Source organism: Dromiciops gliroides, chromosome 1, assembly GCF_019393635.1.
Source record: "Dromiciops gliroides isolate mDroGli1 chromosome 1, mDroGli1.pri, whole genome shotgun sequence".
Taxonomy (NCBI): Eukaryota; Metazoa; Chordata; class Mammalia; order Microbiotheria; family Microbiotheriidae; genus Dromiciops; species Dromiciops gliroides.
The window spans coordinates 238,222,830-238,241,773 of record NC_057861.1 but is presented as its reverse complement, the minus strand read 5'-3'; the positions used below and the strand labels follow the sequence as shown (position 1 = coordinate 238,241,773).

Below are 18,944 nucleotides of genomic sequence, written 5' to 3'. Positions count from 1 at the left end.
ACCACCTAGCTGCCCCTCTTATCAGTTTTTTACTAAATGTTTTAGTAAATTAAAATACATGAAACTCAATATAACATTTAATTTATTTTTTTAAATTTTTTTACAGAGCAATGAGGGTCAAGTGACTTGCCCAGGGTCATACAGCTAGTAAGTGTCAAGTGTCTGCGGTCACATTTGAACTCAGGTCCTCCTGAATCCAGGGGTGGTGCTTTATCCATTGTGCCACCTAGCTACCTTTAAACATAACATTTTAAAAAGCATTAAGTTTGCATCAACCAGATTATCTGCCACAATAAAGTAGAGAATCAATTTGGAGACAGCCCAGGACTACATTTTAATGTTATTCTATTACAGTACAATAGACAAACGGAATATTAGGCCTGAAAGTTATCCATTCTTGTTTAATCATTGAAAGATTCTGGGGGCAGCTAGCTGGTGCAGTGAATAAAGCACCAGCCCTAGATTCAGGAGGACCTGAGTTCAAATTCGACCTCAGACACTTGACACTAGCTGGGTGACCCTGGGCAAGTCACTTAACCCACGAAAAAGAAAAGAAAGATTATGCATGGAATCTTTTCCAACAAAACCATCCTTATCATATGGGGAAACATGTTCAATTTGTGCAGAGTTTCCCTAGGGTACAAATGAATCCAGGCAATTGTATAGGGCCTTTCCCTAACCCTGGCAACAAAAATAAAAGCAGTGCAACCAGCTAGCACCAATAACACCACTGACCACTTCCACTCAACCCCCCCAATCATTTTTCTTTTGAGATTTCACCATTGTTGTTGTTCAATCGTTTTCATTTGTGTCCAACTCTTTGTAATGCCATGTGGGGTTTTCTTGGCAAAGATACTGGAGTGGTTTATACCATTTCCTTCTTCTGGCTTATTTTACAGATGAGGAAACTGAGGCAAATAGGTTTAAGCGACTTGTCAAGGGTCACACAGCTAATAAGTGTCTGAGGTCACATTTAAATTCAGGTCTTGCTGGCTTTGGGCCAGGTACTTTATCCAGTGCATCACCTAGCTGTGCATAAGATTAGGTAGCCCCATTCTGTCCAAGCTGGCAATACAGCACTACTGGCCAGAAAATTCTAACCTGCTGTGTTCCCAACATGGATCAGTTCACCACTCCTCAAGCATCCTAATTCTTCCATCCAACCCTGCCAGGCTTTAGTGAAGACACCAAATGGGCTTTATCCCTAGTACATGTGAGAACTCCAGAGCTCAAGCAATCTCAGCTTCCCTGTGAGCAGGGATTACAATAAAGGCATGAGCCACCATACCCAGCCCAATCTTCTAGTCATTAAGGCAAAGGATCAGGATGCTCTTCCTTCCAAGTCACAAATATACACAGTTAGCCTGTGTAGACTTTCTTCCACTTTGAAGATAGTCTCTGATAGCCTTGATTTAGGGATGACCGCATTTCAAAAGTAAAAGGGACTTCACAGGTCATCAAAGCACATATAAATGAGAAGCTCCTTTGTAACATCTCAAACGATTCTGAGTTTAAAGACCTCCAGTGAAAGGAAATTCACTCTTTCAAAAGATAGCCCATTTTACTTCTAGGTAATTAAGATGTTAAGAAGCTTTTCCTTACATTGAGCCTAAATCTACTAAATTGCTTGTAGTTTGATCTCAAGAGTCAAACAAAACAAGCTTCATTCTCTTCTCCATAGTATCTCTTTATTTGAAGACAACTTGAAGATAGCTATAATGGCCCCTTCTCCCAGTCTTCTCCTGTCAAGGCTAAGCAGACTCTGCTTTCTTCAACTGATCCTTCCGTGTAATAGACTCAACTTGCCTTCACCACCATGGGGATGCTCCCTTGGATGGTCTCCAATTTATCAATGTCCTTCCTAAAATTGGTGAATTTCATATGTGATCTTACCATACAAAGTACAATAGGGTTATCACCTTCTGCAGTGTGAACACTATTGATGCAACCCAAGATCATGTTCACTTTTTCAACTGAGCCCTGCCATGATCAGACCAAATCCTGAGCATTGTGTACAATTCTGAATGCCATGTTTCTGGAAAGATATTGATAAGTTGAGGCACATTTAAGACCAGATGACCAGAATAGTGGAGGGTGGGAGGAGGAGCAATTCAAAATTATTACAAAGTGGGGCAGCTAGATGGCACAGTGGTAAAGCACCGGCCCTGGATTCAGGAGTACCTGAGTTCAAATCCGGCCTCAGACACTTGACACTTACTAGCTGTGTGACCCTGGGCAAGTCACTTAACCCTCATTACCCTGCAAAAAAAAAAAATTACAAAGTAATTAACTGGAAAAAAAAAGTCTTATCTTGGAGAAGAAAAGTTACAAGAGAAATCACAACAGCTTTTTTCAAATATCTTAAGAGATATCCTGCAGAAAAATGAATGGACTATTATTATTTTTTGTGTGTGTGAGGCGATTGGGGTTAAGTGACTTGCCCAGGGTCACACAGCTAGTAAGTGTTAAGTGTCTGAGGCCGGATTTGAACTCAGGTACTCCTGAATCCAGGGCCGGTGCTTTATCCACTGCACCATCTAGCTGCCCCTTGAATGGACTATTATTAACTGGCCCCCAAACCACAACCAGTGGGTAGCACTTACAGAAAAGTAATGACATAGAATATAAGCTATTCAAAAATCAAATTTTGATTTTGTACTATTCTGTTTCAGAATGAACTGCCTTAGGAAATAGTGAGTTTCTCATTACTGGAGGTCTTCAACTAGAGACTAGATTTGTAAAAAGGATTTCTGCTCAGAACCTACTTGGACTAGAATTTTTTTTTAATTCTAAGATCCAGAACCTACCATTCTCCGCTGTTGACTAAATCAAACAAGCAAATATTTCTGGGGGTTGGGGGGAGACAATCAGGGTTAAGTATTTTGCCCAGGGTCACAAAGCTAATAAGTGTCTGATCTAGATTTGAACTCGGGTCCTCCCAACTTCAGGGCCTATATTCTATCCCCTGTGCCACGTAGCTGTCCCAACTAATCATTTATTAACCAGAGGCTAGAGATTTCATTAGCCTCACTCTATTACAATTCCTTAGATTTTAGCGTAACAGCAATCTAATGGATCTGAAATCCACGTCTCCTTTTTTCTTCTATTTTATGGGATTTATATCAGACAAAAAAAATTATCTGTACAATAAAAATAACTCTGTGAGAAAATAATGGGTTTGGGGACACCCAGAGGCCTGCACTGGAGAGGATAATATTGAGATTGATTGGATTGACTTTGCTGATTAAATCAATTAAAGTTGAAGGGATTGAAACCACACCTACTTGAGAGCCTGGCCCTGGGGAGGGGGCGGGGGTTCTCTGAACTCTGACCTCAGAACATTCTGCTCATGGTCCACCCACAAATCCAGTAAACCAGTAGACTTGAATGATGCTAGCCAATTAGCTTGGAGTGGTGTGTAGGGACGGCCTCTCCTCGGGACCCTGAGGGAGCTTCCACAAAGAGTCAGGCTCTCGGACACTCATGGAGGACAACTTGGAGGAAGAAGCAGGTCAGGTTGTGCTCTAAACTAGACAGGTCTTTTCTTAGCTTTCTGAGCCAAGTGTTCTCTCTTTACTAATATTTGGTATGTTTTAATAAATGCTTAATGCCCAAAACTGGGGCTAAAGCTTCTAATTTATAAGTAGCAAATATATTAGAAACCCCAGCTAATTTTCCCTAAACTTGGGATGGAAATAAGGTGACCACATATAATTTTAAATGCCACAGCTCAGAGTGCTCAGGTAGGTAAATTCCTAACATCCAGACAGAGGTTGGGCTCGCTGTCCCATTTTAGTTTTTCTATCTCTAGCTAAACCTTGACCTCTTTTTTTTTTTTTTTTTTTAGTGAGGCAATTGGGGTTAAGTGACTTGCCCAGGGTCACACAGCTAGTAAGTGTTAAGTGTCTGAGGCCGGATTTGAACTCAGGTACTCCTGACTCCAGGGCCGGTGCTCTATCCACTGTGCCACCTAGCTGCCCCAACCTTGACCTCTTTTTATGTTGCAGGTGATATTGTGATATAGGAAACATTTAGTTTAAAATCCAGAGTATATGATAGTGTCTGTTACTGAATATACATGGAAAAGGGATGCTGAGAGAAGATCATTTGAGATATTTTTCTCCATCTTTCCTTTCTCTTCCCTAGAACCCCAATGTATTTTTCATCTGCTCCCTTTCTATTCTTCTTTAAAGATCATTAAAACATAACATAACCACTCCCAGGCCTTTTGTCTAAGTAGTCTCTCTCCATGACCAGTAGCATGGCTAGACTGGGCCATAGGCCTGGAGTCAGGTAGACCTGAGTTCAAATTGGGCCTCAGACACCTACTAAGCTCTGTGACCCTGGCCAAGTCACTTACCCTATTTGACTCAGTTTCTTCATCTTTAAAATAAGTTGGAGAAAGTAATGGCAAACTCCAGTATCTTTTTTTTTTTTTTGTGAGGCAATTGGGGTTAAGTGACTTGCCCAAGGTCACATAGCTAGTAAGTGTTAAGTGTCTGAGGCCAGATTTGAACTCAGGTCCTCCTGACTCCAGGGCCAACTCCAGTATCTTGGCTAAGAAAACCCTCAGACACAACTGAAATGACTGAATAACAACAAAAATTATCTAGCTGTCCCCCTCCCATTCTCTGCTTCTGAAGCCGATCCTTTTAATACAAGTATAATACAAAACTTTACATTTGTGCCTATTAAAATTTGCCCCTGGAGATTGGTGCCTCAGAGCCATGTGCTTTGTGCCTTTCTCCCCAAGAAAAGTCCAAGGATTTCTCTTGGTTTCCCTTCCCTTCCCTTGCCCCTAAATAAACTACCATCTTATTCTAACTGCTTTTGTGTGCAAGAGGGTGTAATTCTTTAAAGAGGAATTCCTAAGAACCCCAACCTCTAACCAAACCCCGCACCCCATTTCCCCCATAACATTTTGGTGGCCCGTATGGGGAAAAAAGAAATTCCCTCTTTCCTCTTGGCACACAAAACTGGGGGGTGGGAACCTCCCTCCTGGGTTGCTTTTCTCCCTCTCCCACCTGACTCAACCTCCCGTTCCAGTCACAGAGAGGTAGAGAGAGGATCAGCTTTTGTCCGCAACAGTGGAGGGCAGCCTGGGTCTCCCTCCCTCACCAAAAGCTCAGCTAGATGTCTGAACCACCGTCAGTCAGACCCTCGGACTCCACGTTTCCCTCGTCATCACACACATCCACACGCATGTGTGACTGTGTTAGAACTTTTGTGCTTGTGTGTCTACCCCTTGCCAGCGTTCTGTGACTGAGACTCCTCTTTTTCCACCAGCTGATCTCAGAACCAATCCCCTGTGGCCTCCACAGCCGAGCTCCGGCCACACTGGGAGTGGATTTCAGTCTGTCTTACTCTCTGGTTCAGGTCCTAGCATTCAATCAAGGCACAAAGTAGGGATGGGGTAAAAGGACTCTAAAATGTAGATAGACACTGCCCCTCACAGAACTAGGCTTTGATCTGATTACTTAACTCCGGTAAAGCAGGCCACACCCTGTTTTGCATTCAGCCTTTCCAGCTTCCACTGGGAAAAAAAAGTAGTCACACTTTACTCCTGATCTGATAAAGTCCCTTTTCATCTTTGCTCTGGTCAGTTTTAATTTTTTGTTTGAGTCTGTTCCATCTAGGCTCAAGGATTCATGGCAGATATCCATTGTGCCTACGTGTCACCTCTGGACCTCACAGCTCCTCACCTGGGACCAGGCCTTCTCCACTTCTCTCCCCTCCCCCTCCCTTACTCTGTGATTTCTTTGACCCCCGGTCAGCATGAAGCAGTTTCAGAAGAATCTTCATCCCCTTTCCTTATATATAGAGAAGTGGGGAAATGTTGTGGGCCCAAAGTCCCCCTGAAGTTCTCTGGGGTACACTGAGGAATCTTCTCCTTGAGAAACTAAACCAGAGGACAGATATGCCTAAAGAGATAAGTGGAACCAAATTGGACTGAGCTAACTTCTAGACCTCCACCCTTCATTCTGATCTCCCTTACCCCTGGGGAGATAACTTTGGGTGTGGCTTTGGCCTTTGCTTCCTGAAGAGAGAGATGGCTTGAGAGATCAGTAGCCACCCTTCACGGGATACAAGATGCAAACAAATATATACAAAACAAGCTACATACAGGATAAATAGGAAATAACTAACAGGGAAGCCACTGGGGTAAGATTTTAACTGGAACTTGAAGGAAACCGGGAAAGTCAGCAGTTAGAGTGGAACAGGAAGAGTATTACAAGTATGGGGAACAGCCAGAGAAAATGCCTGGAGCAAGAGATGGAGTGTCTTCCTCATCAACAGCCAGGAGGATAGTGTCACTGGATCAAAGAATACAGATTGGGGAGTAAGGTTTAAGAAGACTGGAAAGACACAAGGGGGCTAGGCTATGAAGAGTTTTGAATGGCAGAGCATTTTTTATTTGCTCCTAGAGATAATAGGGAGTCCTAATTCTTTAACATCTCCAAAAGTACTCCTATAAAGATCTATCTATCTAGATATGTAGATATAGATATATTGTGTATGGATATATATATATACATATACACATACACAAATGTATATATACATACTTATAGACGTGGATTTCGGTCTTTGGCCTCATTAAAGTATATGGTCATTAGTGAGATTTCTGGGTCAAAGAAGATGGACAGTTTAGTCACTTTTCTTGAAAAATTCCAAACAGATATTCAAAATGGCTAAACCATTTTGTATTCCCACCAACAGTGCATTACTGCGCCCTCCCTCCATCACTGACTGATCCTATCTTTTTTTTTCATCTTGGACAATTTGCCTGGCTTGAGGTGAAATCTCATAACTGTTTTAATTTGCATTTGTCTATGCTGAATAGAGCTTCAAGTTATTATTCCCCAGTTGTCCACAACAATGCCATCCCATTTGAAGTCGACATCAGGGTTTCCTTTTTAAAAATCCTTTAAAAAATGTTTTCTTCTGACCACCCTGTTTGAATTTGCCCCCATTTCAACTCAGCATGCAACAACTGCTTCAGATGTTCATCCATTCCACATGTCTGGATCAGAAAAACAGCTGAAGACAGACCACATCATTACCCAGAGACTGGCTGTCTTCCAGGACTTCATTATTAACTAACTGCTAAGGGCCACTTGTAGACGATGCTGATAGTATTCTTCAAAAAGTTTCATGTGTCATCCATGGCATTCCTGCATCCCACAGTCATAGAGAAGGTTGGATTCCAGCACAGTTTCCTAAGCCTTTAAATCTGATCTAGAGCTTGGCATCACGTGTGCCCCACAGTCTCCCTGAAAGCACTTCAGGCTTCTTCCTTCAATCCTCTGTTTGTTTGTTAATGGGCACCCTGGTCAGGATGAAGCTTTGGTAGCAGAATTCCAGGCTGTCATGTTTCACAATACAGCCTGCCCATTTTTCATTATCTAAATTCTCCACCAGGCTTCTTTGCATTGTTTCTCCTTATCTCCCTATCACTCTTTTCTCAAGGGCTACTTCTAGAGCCTCCCATCATTGAAAGGGTACTTGGCTTATGGGTCCAAAATTGAAAACCCCTCTCTGCTTCTAGATATCTGTACTGAAGTTATTTAGCTTTTGGGAATACTCAGGCCCCGTTGAATAAATCAAAGCTTTATTGCACTAAATAGTACCAGAGGACCAGACAAGAGTTAACTGAGTTTTTAAGAAGAGTGTCTAACTTAGAAGTAGGAAAGCATTTTTGCATTTTCAGAATATCTGGTTCAATAAATGCATTATTCATGTTCATAATTAATTCAAAGCTAATGCACAGTACATTATATATGTGAAGAATTATCAGTCTTGAGCTGATACATGATTTAACATTATCTAAATAGAGAAGGCTTCTGTCTGCATCCCTTCCAAGATGTTTGGAATATATTAAGGATTTTGGGGGTCACGAAGATTTTATTAGTTAAATCTATTTATTCACATTTATAAAACATAACATATTTATAATGATTTCTATTTTTGGAAAAAGAAATCTGTAGCTTTCCATTTAAACAGTCTCAACTACAGAGAATTTCATTTTCCACCCCATGAAATGCATTTGACCCAGAAAAGTAGAGAGATTTGATAACATGTGCTACTATCATATTTTCCATCGCTGGAGTGTCCCAGTCTTTTAGGAAAATTAACCCCTCTTGAGCCTTAGCAACCACTGGTTAGCTGCAGAAATATTTGGGCTAAGTGTCTCTCACTGGCATTCCACCACAACTATAAAACAGTTGTTTGATTTTCATATTGACCTAAATACTGTTTAAAGTGCTGATCCTGTGTGAGCTTGAACAAATCACTTCCCTTCCTGCCCTCCCCGCCCCCCAACCCCACCACCACACACACACAAACACCTTTTGTTTTGGAGAGCTGGTTGTTAAACATTTATCAGCATAGGGGCATCTAGGTGGCGCAGTGGATAGAGCACTGGCCCTGGAGTCAGGAGGACCTGAGTTCAAATCCGACCTCAGACACTTAACACTTACTAGTTGTGTGACCCTGGGCAAGTCACTTAACCCCAATTGCCTCACTAAAAAAACAAAAACAAAAACAAACATTTATCAGCATACCCCTGGTCATGAATCTATAGACTATAGTGAATGCATGGAAAGGAAGAGTGGAACAAGGGCTTTTGCAAGCAGGGAAGAAAGTAAAGATGGATATGTCCACCTCAAATATGGGCACGAGTTGCTAGGTGGGGCCCCTTAGAAAGGTAGTAGAAGATAGGGTCAGCAATGCACACCTGGCTATTCTGCTGGGTATATAGTTACAGTATTGACATACCTAGACTGATGAGCTCTAAGGGACTCTCACAGTTCCTTAGGAAACTACACTTGTCTAAGGAGGCCATGAGCTCCAGATAAATGATTCTCTACAGCAACTAGAAAGATCCAGGATGAGGGAGAAGGAGATTCCTCCTCTCCATATTTCTGTTGTATTGTTCTGTGGTGCCAGGAGAAAAATCAAGTGTTTAATCCTTACATCTATGTGAGCTACATAATAAACAGATTAAAAAGCCTCTTATAAAAAGCCTCAACAGTTCTAAAATTCTAAATAGTAAAAAATAAAGAAAACTCTCCTTTATATTTATCTTCAGGTACTAAATTATAATGTCATCCCTGAATCTAAGCTAATGTTTGGTTTTTTGGTTTGGTTTTGTTTTTTGCAGGGCAATAAGGGTTAAGTAACTTGCCCAGAGTCACACAGCTAGTAAATGTCAAGTGTCTGAGGTCGAGTTTGAACTCAGGTCCTCCTGAATCCGCGCCACCTAGCTGCCCCCCAATGTTGGTTTTTTACAAAATGAAATTCATTAAGGAGAATCATACCTTCATTTCTGTTACCATCTGTAAGAATTTGTTTGTTTGATCTGAGTTATTTGCTTTCATAATTAACACCTACCAAGAAGAAATATTGTGGTTTATCCTTCCTTCCCAAAGAGGACCATGACATTGGGGGTGATGTAATGACTTGCACTGAATTGGATTTAAGTGAGGGAGGGCTGTGCAAGGTCACCAACGTCCCTTTCTCCTCCAGAGCCAGCTGGATCCAGTAGCAAGAAAAATACCAGGACTACTGGAGATGACCCTGGATGTTTAAGGCAACTGGGGTCAAATGACTTGCCCAGGGTCACACAGCTTAAGTGTTTGAGGTGAGATTTGAACTCAGGTCCTTTGTGCCACCTACCTGACTGATCAGGAAAAGATATGTTCAAACTATGCATGGATAGTGCATAGAGGCGCTGGGCCAGGAGTCAGGAAGACCTGAGCCTACATCCGGCCTCAGACATTTACTTGCCAAGTCATTTAAACTGTTTACCTCAGTTTTCTCATCTGTAAAATGGGGTTCTCCATAGCCCCTACCTTACAGTGTTGTTGTAAGAATCAAAGGATATATTATTTGTTAAGTATTTTGCACATTTTAAAGTGTTTATAAATGCTAGCTGTCTCCTAAACAATGATCTAGTCTCCCTCATTATTGTCACATTAAAAAGTAATAAAGATGGGGCAGCTAGGTGGTGCAGTGGATAGAGCACTGGCCCTGGATTCAGGAGGACCTGAGTTCAAATCCTGCCTCAGATACTTGACACTTACTAGTTGTGTGATCCTGGGCAAGTCACTTAACCCCTATTGCCTTGTAAAAAAAAAAAAAGTAATCAAGGTGCATGGATTTACTAAGAGTCAGAGAATATTAGGACTGTAAGTTAACAGATGATTATATGCATCTGGGTGGTACAGCAGGCAAAGTGGTGGATTTGGAGGCAGGAGATCCAGACTGGAATACCACCTCTGCTCCCTTACTACCTATGTGACCTTGTACAAATCACCTGGCCTCCCAATGCCTCCATTCCTCATCTTTAAAATGAGATGGACTTTAATGTCCCTTCCAGTTCCAAATATGTGCTCCCATGACCTTCACAATCTATAAACATGGCAATAATTCATGAATTTGCTAATTGTTATTTCCTTTTATAGACACTAAGTGAAGTCTGAAATAGGCATTGTCCTCCCATCTCCTCATACCCCACTGTTTCCTAATCCTGTGGGCACTGAGTATCTTCCTGTTACTCCTGTTCTCTGTGACTGCCTCTAACTCCCCACTTTGGTGACTCATATACAAAGACTGTTCAGCCAGGAAAGGAGCTTCACCTATTCCAACCCTCTGGTTGGTTTTCTACTAGTATTCCATGCTCCAAGAGTACATAGAACTACAACAGGGCAGCTAGGTGGCAAAGGAATTTGTCCAGGGTCTTACAGTAACAGAGCCAAGACCAGAAACTACCCAGGTACTGTTACCATGCTAGGTTGTTGTTGTTTTTATTTGGGGGGTTGGTTTTCTGTTTGGTTGGTTGGTTGGTTTTTGAGCAATCAGGGTCAAGGGACTTGCCCAGGGTAACACAGCTAGCAAAGTGTCTGAGGCTAAATTTGAATTCAGGTCCTGCACTCTATCCACTGAGCCATCCAGCTGCCCCTGCCATGCTGCCTTCTTAAACTAATCCAGTCCCTTAAGGAAAGTGAGAATAATACAGTAGGAAAAGTACAGGTTTTAGACCTGGAGAAAGTAAGGTCCACTCCCTATTCTTCTACTACATGTTGTGACTGGGAAAGTGACTCATCTACTCTGGGCCTCCTTTTCCTCATATTCCTTATCATGTACAATATGATCATATAATTTAGTTAAATAGGAATTATGAATAATAAATGCATCGAGTTTTCATTCTTTGAAAAATAGAGAAAATAGAGCTGCACATCTGTCTTTCACATTCTATGTAAACACTGTATTTATGTCAGATTAAGCCAAATGCAGGCTAATGTCCTTAGGATAGTCTTTGTATTTCCATTATCAGTTCTAAGTGGTTATATGGTAAGTTGTAATAGGCTTGCAGTATGTTTCACAGTAAGAATTGAGGCTCAGTCAGTGTGTTCATATGTGAACATAAGCAAAGCACAGTGCCCTATTTAAATTAATAAATTAGAAGCCTGTCCAAGTCAACTTAAACTGAAATGCAATATATTAATTTGTTAATTGTTCTTTCTTCCTATGAATAATCGTTCCTTTTCAGCCTCTATTTGCATATGTGTAGTCTTTGAGGAAATCTTTATTTACTTATTCCTTATATTGGCCCTAAAACTTGACACCAAAGAACTGTAGAGGAATATTATTACCTGATGAAAATTATTAAAATTCTGGAGCTGAAAAGCCTTCCGTATCAACTGGGGAATAGATGAACAAGTTATAGTACATGAATGCGGTAGAATACTACTGTGCTGCAAAAAAATGGTGAAGAGAATGGTTTCAGAGAAACTTGTATAAACTGATACAGAGTAAAGTCAACAAAACCAGGAGAACAACTAATACAATAGCAACGGCATTTTAAAGACAATCAACTTTTTTTTTTTTGGTGAGGCAATTGGGGTTAAGTGACTTGCCCAGGGTCACACAGCTAGTAAGTGTCAAGTATCTGAGGCCGGATTTGAACTCAAGTCCTCCTGAATCCAGGGCCGGTGCTCTATCCACTTCGCCATCTAGCTGCCCCTGACAATCAACTTTTAAAGACTACGGAACGGGGGCAGCTAGGTGGTTCAGTGGATAAAGCACCAGCCCTGGATTCAGAAGGACTTGAGTTCAAATCTGGCCTCAGATACTTGACACTTACTAGCTGTGTGACCCTGGGCAAGTCACTTAACCCTCATTGCCCTGTGCAAAAAAAAAAAAAAAAGACTAAGGAAGTCATATCATCACAATGACCAATTACCATCAAAGAAGGACTCTTGATGAAAGTCAGTTGTCAATAAACATTTAAGTGCCTACTACTAGCCAGGCACTACAGTAAGCACTGAGAATACAAAAAGAGGTAAAAGAAAGTCCCTCCTCTCAAGAAAATCACAATCTAATAAAAGAGACAAACATAAATATGTAGAAATAAGCTACATATGTGGGGGAAAATAGGAAATAATTAAAAAGGGGAATGGGGCAGCTAGTGGATACAGTTGACTGGCCTGCAGTCAGGAAGACTCAGCTTTGTGAGTTTAAATCTGGTCTAAGATAACTTACTAGCTGTGTGACGGATCACAACCTTATTTATCTCAGTTTCTTCATCTGAAAATGAGCTGGAGAAGAAAATGGCAAACCACTCCAGTCTCTTTGCCATGAAAACCCCAAATGGGGTCACGAAGAATTGACACAACTAAACAATGATCAAAAAGGGGGGAAACACTATCACTGGGAGGTGTTGAAAGGACATCAGGGAAGCCATGAGGCAGAAATGAGGAGGGAGAGCATTGAAGGCATTGGAGGATGGCTAAAGAACATGCCCAAGGTTTAGCAAGTGTCTTGTTCAGGGAAGAGCAAGGAGGCCATCGTCACTGGATCAAAGAATACTTGGTGGGGATTAAGGTGTAAGAAACCTGGAAAGGGAGGGAGGGGCTGGGTTGTGAAGGGTTTTTAACACCAGAGGATTTTGTATTTAATCCTGGAGGCAATAGGGAGCCACTGGAGTTAATTGAGGTTGGTAGGGGAGAGGAGTGACATAATCAGATCATCACTTTAGGAAAACCACTCTGACAGTTCAAGGAGTTTGGCCACAAAGGGTTACCCACTTCCTGAAAGAGCCACAACAGACTGGGAGTACAGATGGATACATAATTGCTTTGGACATGGTCAATGTAGGAATTTGTTTTGCTTGGTTATATATGTTGGTAACAGCAGAACCTCAGCTATCGACTCACACAGAACGTGATTCAGGTGTCAACTCTCTAATTATTGAGTTGCCACTAACTTATAAAAATAAGACTTTTTAAAAATTCTAAGTCATGTTTTAACTTTCTTTTCCAAACTATTTTCTAAATCCACGCTGGTGCCAGGGAGTTTTGTTTGCTTTGTTTAATGAAAGATCAGAGATATAAAGGAGTTGTCTTGAGTTACTTCAGTATTCTGTCACTTCTACAACTGCACACAGGCAGCCCCAACCTAGAACAATCACCACTGATTATAGTAGAAGAGATTGGTGAATTATAATCTCTCTTCCCTTTTCTTCTCCCCTCCCATTTCCAAAGAGGCAAGTTTGAACCAGCTGCTGCCAAAACACCTGGCTGAAGCACATTCTAATAAACTAGCCTCAATCCTTTTCATTTTCTTCCTTGTCCTTGACAGGACACTCACACCAGCTGCGTCCTCCCTTGCCTTCATCCCTGAGAGAAGACAGACAGCCCCACTCAGCCTGGCTTTTCTTTATCCTTGACTTTCAGAGAATAAGGTTCAACACCTGACAACATTCTGTTCCTGAAAGTTACACCCTGGCCTAGAAGAATGGCATATGCTGAGTTACCTAAGAAAACCTCTTCCTCTTCTGCCTAGGACTATGAATCAGTGTATAATTAATTTGGATTGTGAAGAGCTTGAGGGCAAAAACTATCCCTGATCTAGCCCTTTCTTCAGCAATATTAGTAATTCACAATTCTCTACTACTTTATACTTTGGTTTCTTCAAAACGACCTTGTAAGATATATCTTAGAGGCATAATTATCCCTATTTCACAAAGAGGAAACTGAGGCCCCCAGAAATATTAAGTGATTTGCCCAATGTCATATAACTAGTAAGTGTAAAATGAAGGATTTGAATTCTGGGAGTATTTTTTAAAATGTAACCCATCATCAGTTTAAAAAAAAAAAGATGGTTGGATAGGTTGGTCTCTAACATCCCTTCAAACTATAATAAGAACTCATATTTGTAGAGTGCTTTTCAAAGCATTTTCCTCACACCAGCCCTCTGGGATCAGTTGTGCAAATATTCTTCAAAACTTCAAGACATCCAAGAACAATGTCCCACCACCAACCTAGATCACAAGCCCTCTACAACTTAATAGTCTTCCAGAGCTGCTGTGACTGAAAAATGATCACCTGGCCACTTACCTGTTTGTAGGTAAGCCTCTCCAAATTTATCTAAACTGGTCCACAAACATAAAGAAAGCATTTGGAGCTTGGTTAAGATTCTGAGAGCTTAGTCTTGGAGCAAGCATGAAATGTGCCCTTAATTGAGAAGTGAGAGGTGGGGTGGGGGAAAAGTTCACCTTAATCCACCATTTAATAGCTTCCAATTTTAATTATTTTTGTTAACTAGGATCTAAAACAGTTACTATGCTGCTTAAAGATTTCAAATGTTATAAGGGCCCTCAAAATTTGACACCCTTAAGTAAAGCCCCAGTTACCCCACTCAAATTACAGATCTGACGGGCTTTACCTCCACACTAAAAACAGGACTTTGGAATACGTATATTTGTATAATGCACTAGAAAGAGAACTGGGTTTGTAATCAAAGGAGCTGAGTTCAAATTCTGGCTCTGCCATTTACTACTACCTGTGTGAACTTGGGCAAATCATTTAATCTTGGAAATCAATTTCCTGATCAATAAGAGGGTTGGTTGTTGTTCAGTCGTGTCCTGTTCTTTGTCACCCCATCTGGGGTTTTCTTGGCAAAGATACTAGACTGATTTGTCATTTCCTTCTCCAGATCATTTTTACAGATAAGGAAACTAAGGCAAACAGGGTTAAGTGACTTATCCAGCTAGTAAGTGACTGAAACCAGATTTGAAATCAGGGAGATGAGTCCTCCTGGCACTCTACCCACTGCACCACCTAGATTCATCTTCCTGAGTTCAAATCCAGTCTCAAACCTTGGGCAAATCACTTAACCCCATTTGCCTCAGTTTCCTCATCTGTCAAATGAACTGGAGAAGGAAATGGCAGACCGCTCCAGTATCTTTACCAAGAAAACTCAAGATGGAGCAGCTGGATGGCGCGGTGGGTGGAGCGCCGGCCCTGGATTCAGGAGGACCTGAGTTCGGATCCGACCTCAGACACTTGGCACTTGCTGGCTGTGTGACCCTGGGCAAGTCACTTGACCCCAATTGCCTCACTAAAAAAAAAAGAAAGAAAGAAAACCCAAGATGGGATCACTAAATCAGACACGACTGAAAAATAATTGAACAAAAAGAAGAGACTCGGGCTCTCTTATTGGATGATTTCTAAAACCTTTTCTAGCTCCAACTCTACTGTCCTATCTCCCTCTAAGATTGAGAAATTAAGGCCAAGGTCACTGAACTAGCTGAAACTCGAACTCAGTACTCCCAACTTCAAGCCCAGAACGGCCTTTTCACCAAACCTTGTCATTCATCTAACCAGTACTATCGACCTATGAACAAGGAGAAAAAAAACTATCCTTGACAAGAATGAAGGGCAAGTTTGGAATTAAGCAGAAGTAAAAGTTTATCTTGGTTGTCCTGACATCTCCCAGCAACAAATTGTACTTGGGACTTTCTCTAAAAATTCCCCCAAGAAAGACGTCTTTTCTTCGTTGCCTCCCGTCCTCGGGCTTCCGAGGTGGAAGGGAGTTTAAGGATTATCTAGCCCAGCACTCTCCTTTTACTTTAGAGGAAAAGCGGGGCCCAAGAAGGTGAAATGATTTGCCTCGGGGCATAGGCTTGGAAGCCACCAATTCGGAATTCGATCTTCCAAAGGCCAGCTGCGAGAGCTCTCTAGCCTTCCCTGTTCTCTGCCTCGGGCTGGGGAGTTGTTCCCTCCTGGTCAAAAGCCGCAGCTGAGAGCCCAGAGCGCGTCCCGGGAGCTGCCATCCCCTCTTCTCCCAAAAGGCCTCCGATAGTCTAAGTCCTGGGAACCTGCCCTCCGCTCCGGGCAACCTGCGTCGTTCGCACGCGCTCGCGCTACAACCTTACCTGGATAGTGTGGCCGGTGGTGGAGGCGATGGGACCCCCCACCAGTTTGCAGTAGAGCTCGGGCCGGGGCCTCCCGCCCCCGGGCTCTTCCCCGCAGGTAGCTGTGGCCGAGATCCTGGCCGCCTCCGCCAGGTTGAAATAGGGCGGGTGGAGGCTGAAGCCGGTCTCCGGCTCGGGAGAAGCGGCGGCCGCGGAAAGGGGAGACAACGTTAGGAGGAAAAGCCACGGGAGCCACCAGGGCGCTGGAGCAGCTGCTGGGGTCCTTTTCCGTACCCTGGCCATCATGTCCCGGGGAACGAGAGGGAGTGCCAGCCCCACTCTGCCTTGTCCACCCGACTTGGGCAGCGCAGTCTTCTAGCTATCTCTGAGCGGGCTCGGTGACCTCAGCAGCAGCAGCAGCAGGAGCGGACGGAAAGCTCTGCCCCGCTCTGCTCTTGTTTTTTGGAGATTGTCCCAGAAAGAAGAGAACACACCCCCCTGTCGGAGGAGGCGGCCATAGCGCCTCCCCAGCCGAGCGCGCGGAGCAGATCCAGGGAGAAGGGAGGAAGAGACAGAGAAAAGGAGAGCAGTGGGACCGGATTCGTTACGGTGAAAACCTATAGCAGGCCAGTCTGTCTGGTCACTCTATTAACAGAAGAAGACACTGTGGTCACATTTGGCATTTTAACTACATGAATGAGGAAACCGGCCCAACAGAAGTTTCTGAACTAAGGGAGATTTCGCACGATCATTCCCCCAGCTAAAAAGTTTTCTACTGAGGGGAAGAAAAGGCTTGAGGGCCAGTGGGTGTTACTATTTTTCCTTGCCCTAAGCGTTGAGTGCAGTGATGCCCGCCCCCTCTAATTTTAAAAGGCCTCTTTTTGGCTAAAGGGGTGAAATGTTATCCCTTGTTTTCAATGTTTCTCACTCACCCAAACAAAAATCAGGAACTCCAGACCATGGGGAATAATGAAGGAGGCTTAGCATCGTGGGCGACTGAGGCAATGATCATTCAAAAGCCAAACTTTAATGAGAATTTAGTATTACGTATAAGGCGCTGGTCTTCATCATGGAAGGGGAATAAAAGAAGGTGAAAGAGAGGTGGAAAGGAAGCTACAGTTTGGCTGGGGCAACGTGACATACAGAATCAAAGAAAATGTCAGAGCTGGAAAAGACTGTAGAGATCTAGTCCGAATCCTCTCATTTTTCATCTGTAGCCCTCGGCCCAAGGTCAAAAAGCTTGGTGGTGGTGGTGGTGGTGGAGTCGTGTTGGACACCAATTGTCTCCATTTGGGGTTTTCTTGGCAAAGATACTGGAATGGTTTGCCGTTTCCTTCTCCGGCTCATTTTACAGATGAAGAAACTAACGTATAGGATTTTAAGTGATTTGCCTAGGGTCAATACAGCTAGTAAGTGTCTTAGGTCTGATTTGATTTCAAGAAGAGATGAAGCTTCCTGCCTCCAGACCCCAGATTCTATTCATTTCACCACCTAGCTACCCCTAAAAGCTAGTTAGTTACATAGATGATTCCATCATATTTTAAATAGCCATAGTAATACCTGCAGTGTTATGTGTGCTTAGCACAGTGCCCGACATATCATAGGTGCTTAAAAAGTGTTTATTGACAGAATGACTCTACCTAACTCGATGTGAAGCTGTGAAGATGAAATGGATAATGTATGGAAAACACCTTGAACACCATAGTTGTATACATGAGGTAGTGAATTCATTTCTGTACTGGGAGTCAGGTAGATGTTTATTCAAATCTCCCCTCTGACACTAACATTTTACCATAGGTGAGTCACAACTTCTCTAAGCCTATTTCCTCATTTGTAAAATGGAATGAATAGTACTTGGCACTAGGTAGGTGCTATAGAATGAATAGTATGAATATGTTTACATTGAAAGGAGAAGATTAGAGGAGGAGAAGAGAGAAAGACAAAATATTTTCTAGGGACTTCCAGACCCTTAGATCTGATCATGAATGATGAATAAATTATTGGAAACTACAAAGTCTATTTCTCAATGGACATCAGTACCTCAATGACCTATCATTTCATCAGTATGGGAAGTCACTGCAGGGAGACAGAATCTAGACAGTCTATAACTAAATAGATAGTCTTAGAGAATAGCCCAAGGTTCATTGAATGACCTGCTTGTGATTACACAAGCTAATGTCAGGGTGACACTGAAACCCAGATCTCCCAGACTTGAAGTCCTGCTATAAAAAGCAATGTTAACCTTTATGGCAACCAGATTTATTGCATTATCCAAAGTCAGTATTTCTATATGACATACTTTTCAATTATTTTATCCATTAGACCATGTTCAATCGACAATGGATAAAAATGGGAATTTTTTTTACAGACAGTATCTCAAGAAATATTTGTCCAATGGTATTGTATTTCATTCAGTAACAACTCCAGCCCAGATAGTTGCATCTAGGTGTTCTTTTAGCTTCAGAGACCCTCGGAGGGCATAACTGGCAGTCTGTCAATAGAAAGCCAAGGTTTATTCCTCACAGTACTTGATTTTGCATGTTTTGCTGTAAAAAGCGATGTTAACCTTTATGGCAACCCAGATTTATTGCATCATTCAAAGTCAGAATTTCTATTTGCCAAGCTTTTTATTACATTCCCTAGCTAGAGGACATATAATACCATGTACTTCACTTTTTCATCAAGAGGGGAAAAAAAAATAACTTTATGGTGACACTCCTACAATAAAGTTTGTGCCTTTGGC

At 42.2% G+C, this 18,944-nt stretch overlaps 1 protein-coding gene across 3 annotated transcripts in view; it reads right to left on the bottom strand.

Moving 5' to 3' along the window:
- The window catches only part of LAMA3 (laminin subunit alpha 3), a 341,587-nt gene extending 325,083 nt beyond the window's left edge, over positions 1-16,504 (bottom strand). For all 3 annotated transcript variants that reach the window (XM_043973095.1, XM_043973110.1, XM_043973101.1), the window contains exon 1: positions 16,223-16,504. In XM_043973095.1, coding sequence (XP_043829030.1) covers positions 16,223-16,504 — 282 coding nt within the window. The remainder of the gene's footprint in view (positions 1-16,222) is intronic.
- Between the last annotated feature and the right edge of the window lie 2,440 nt (positions 16,505-18,944).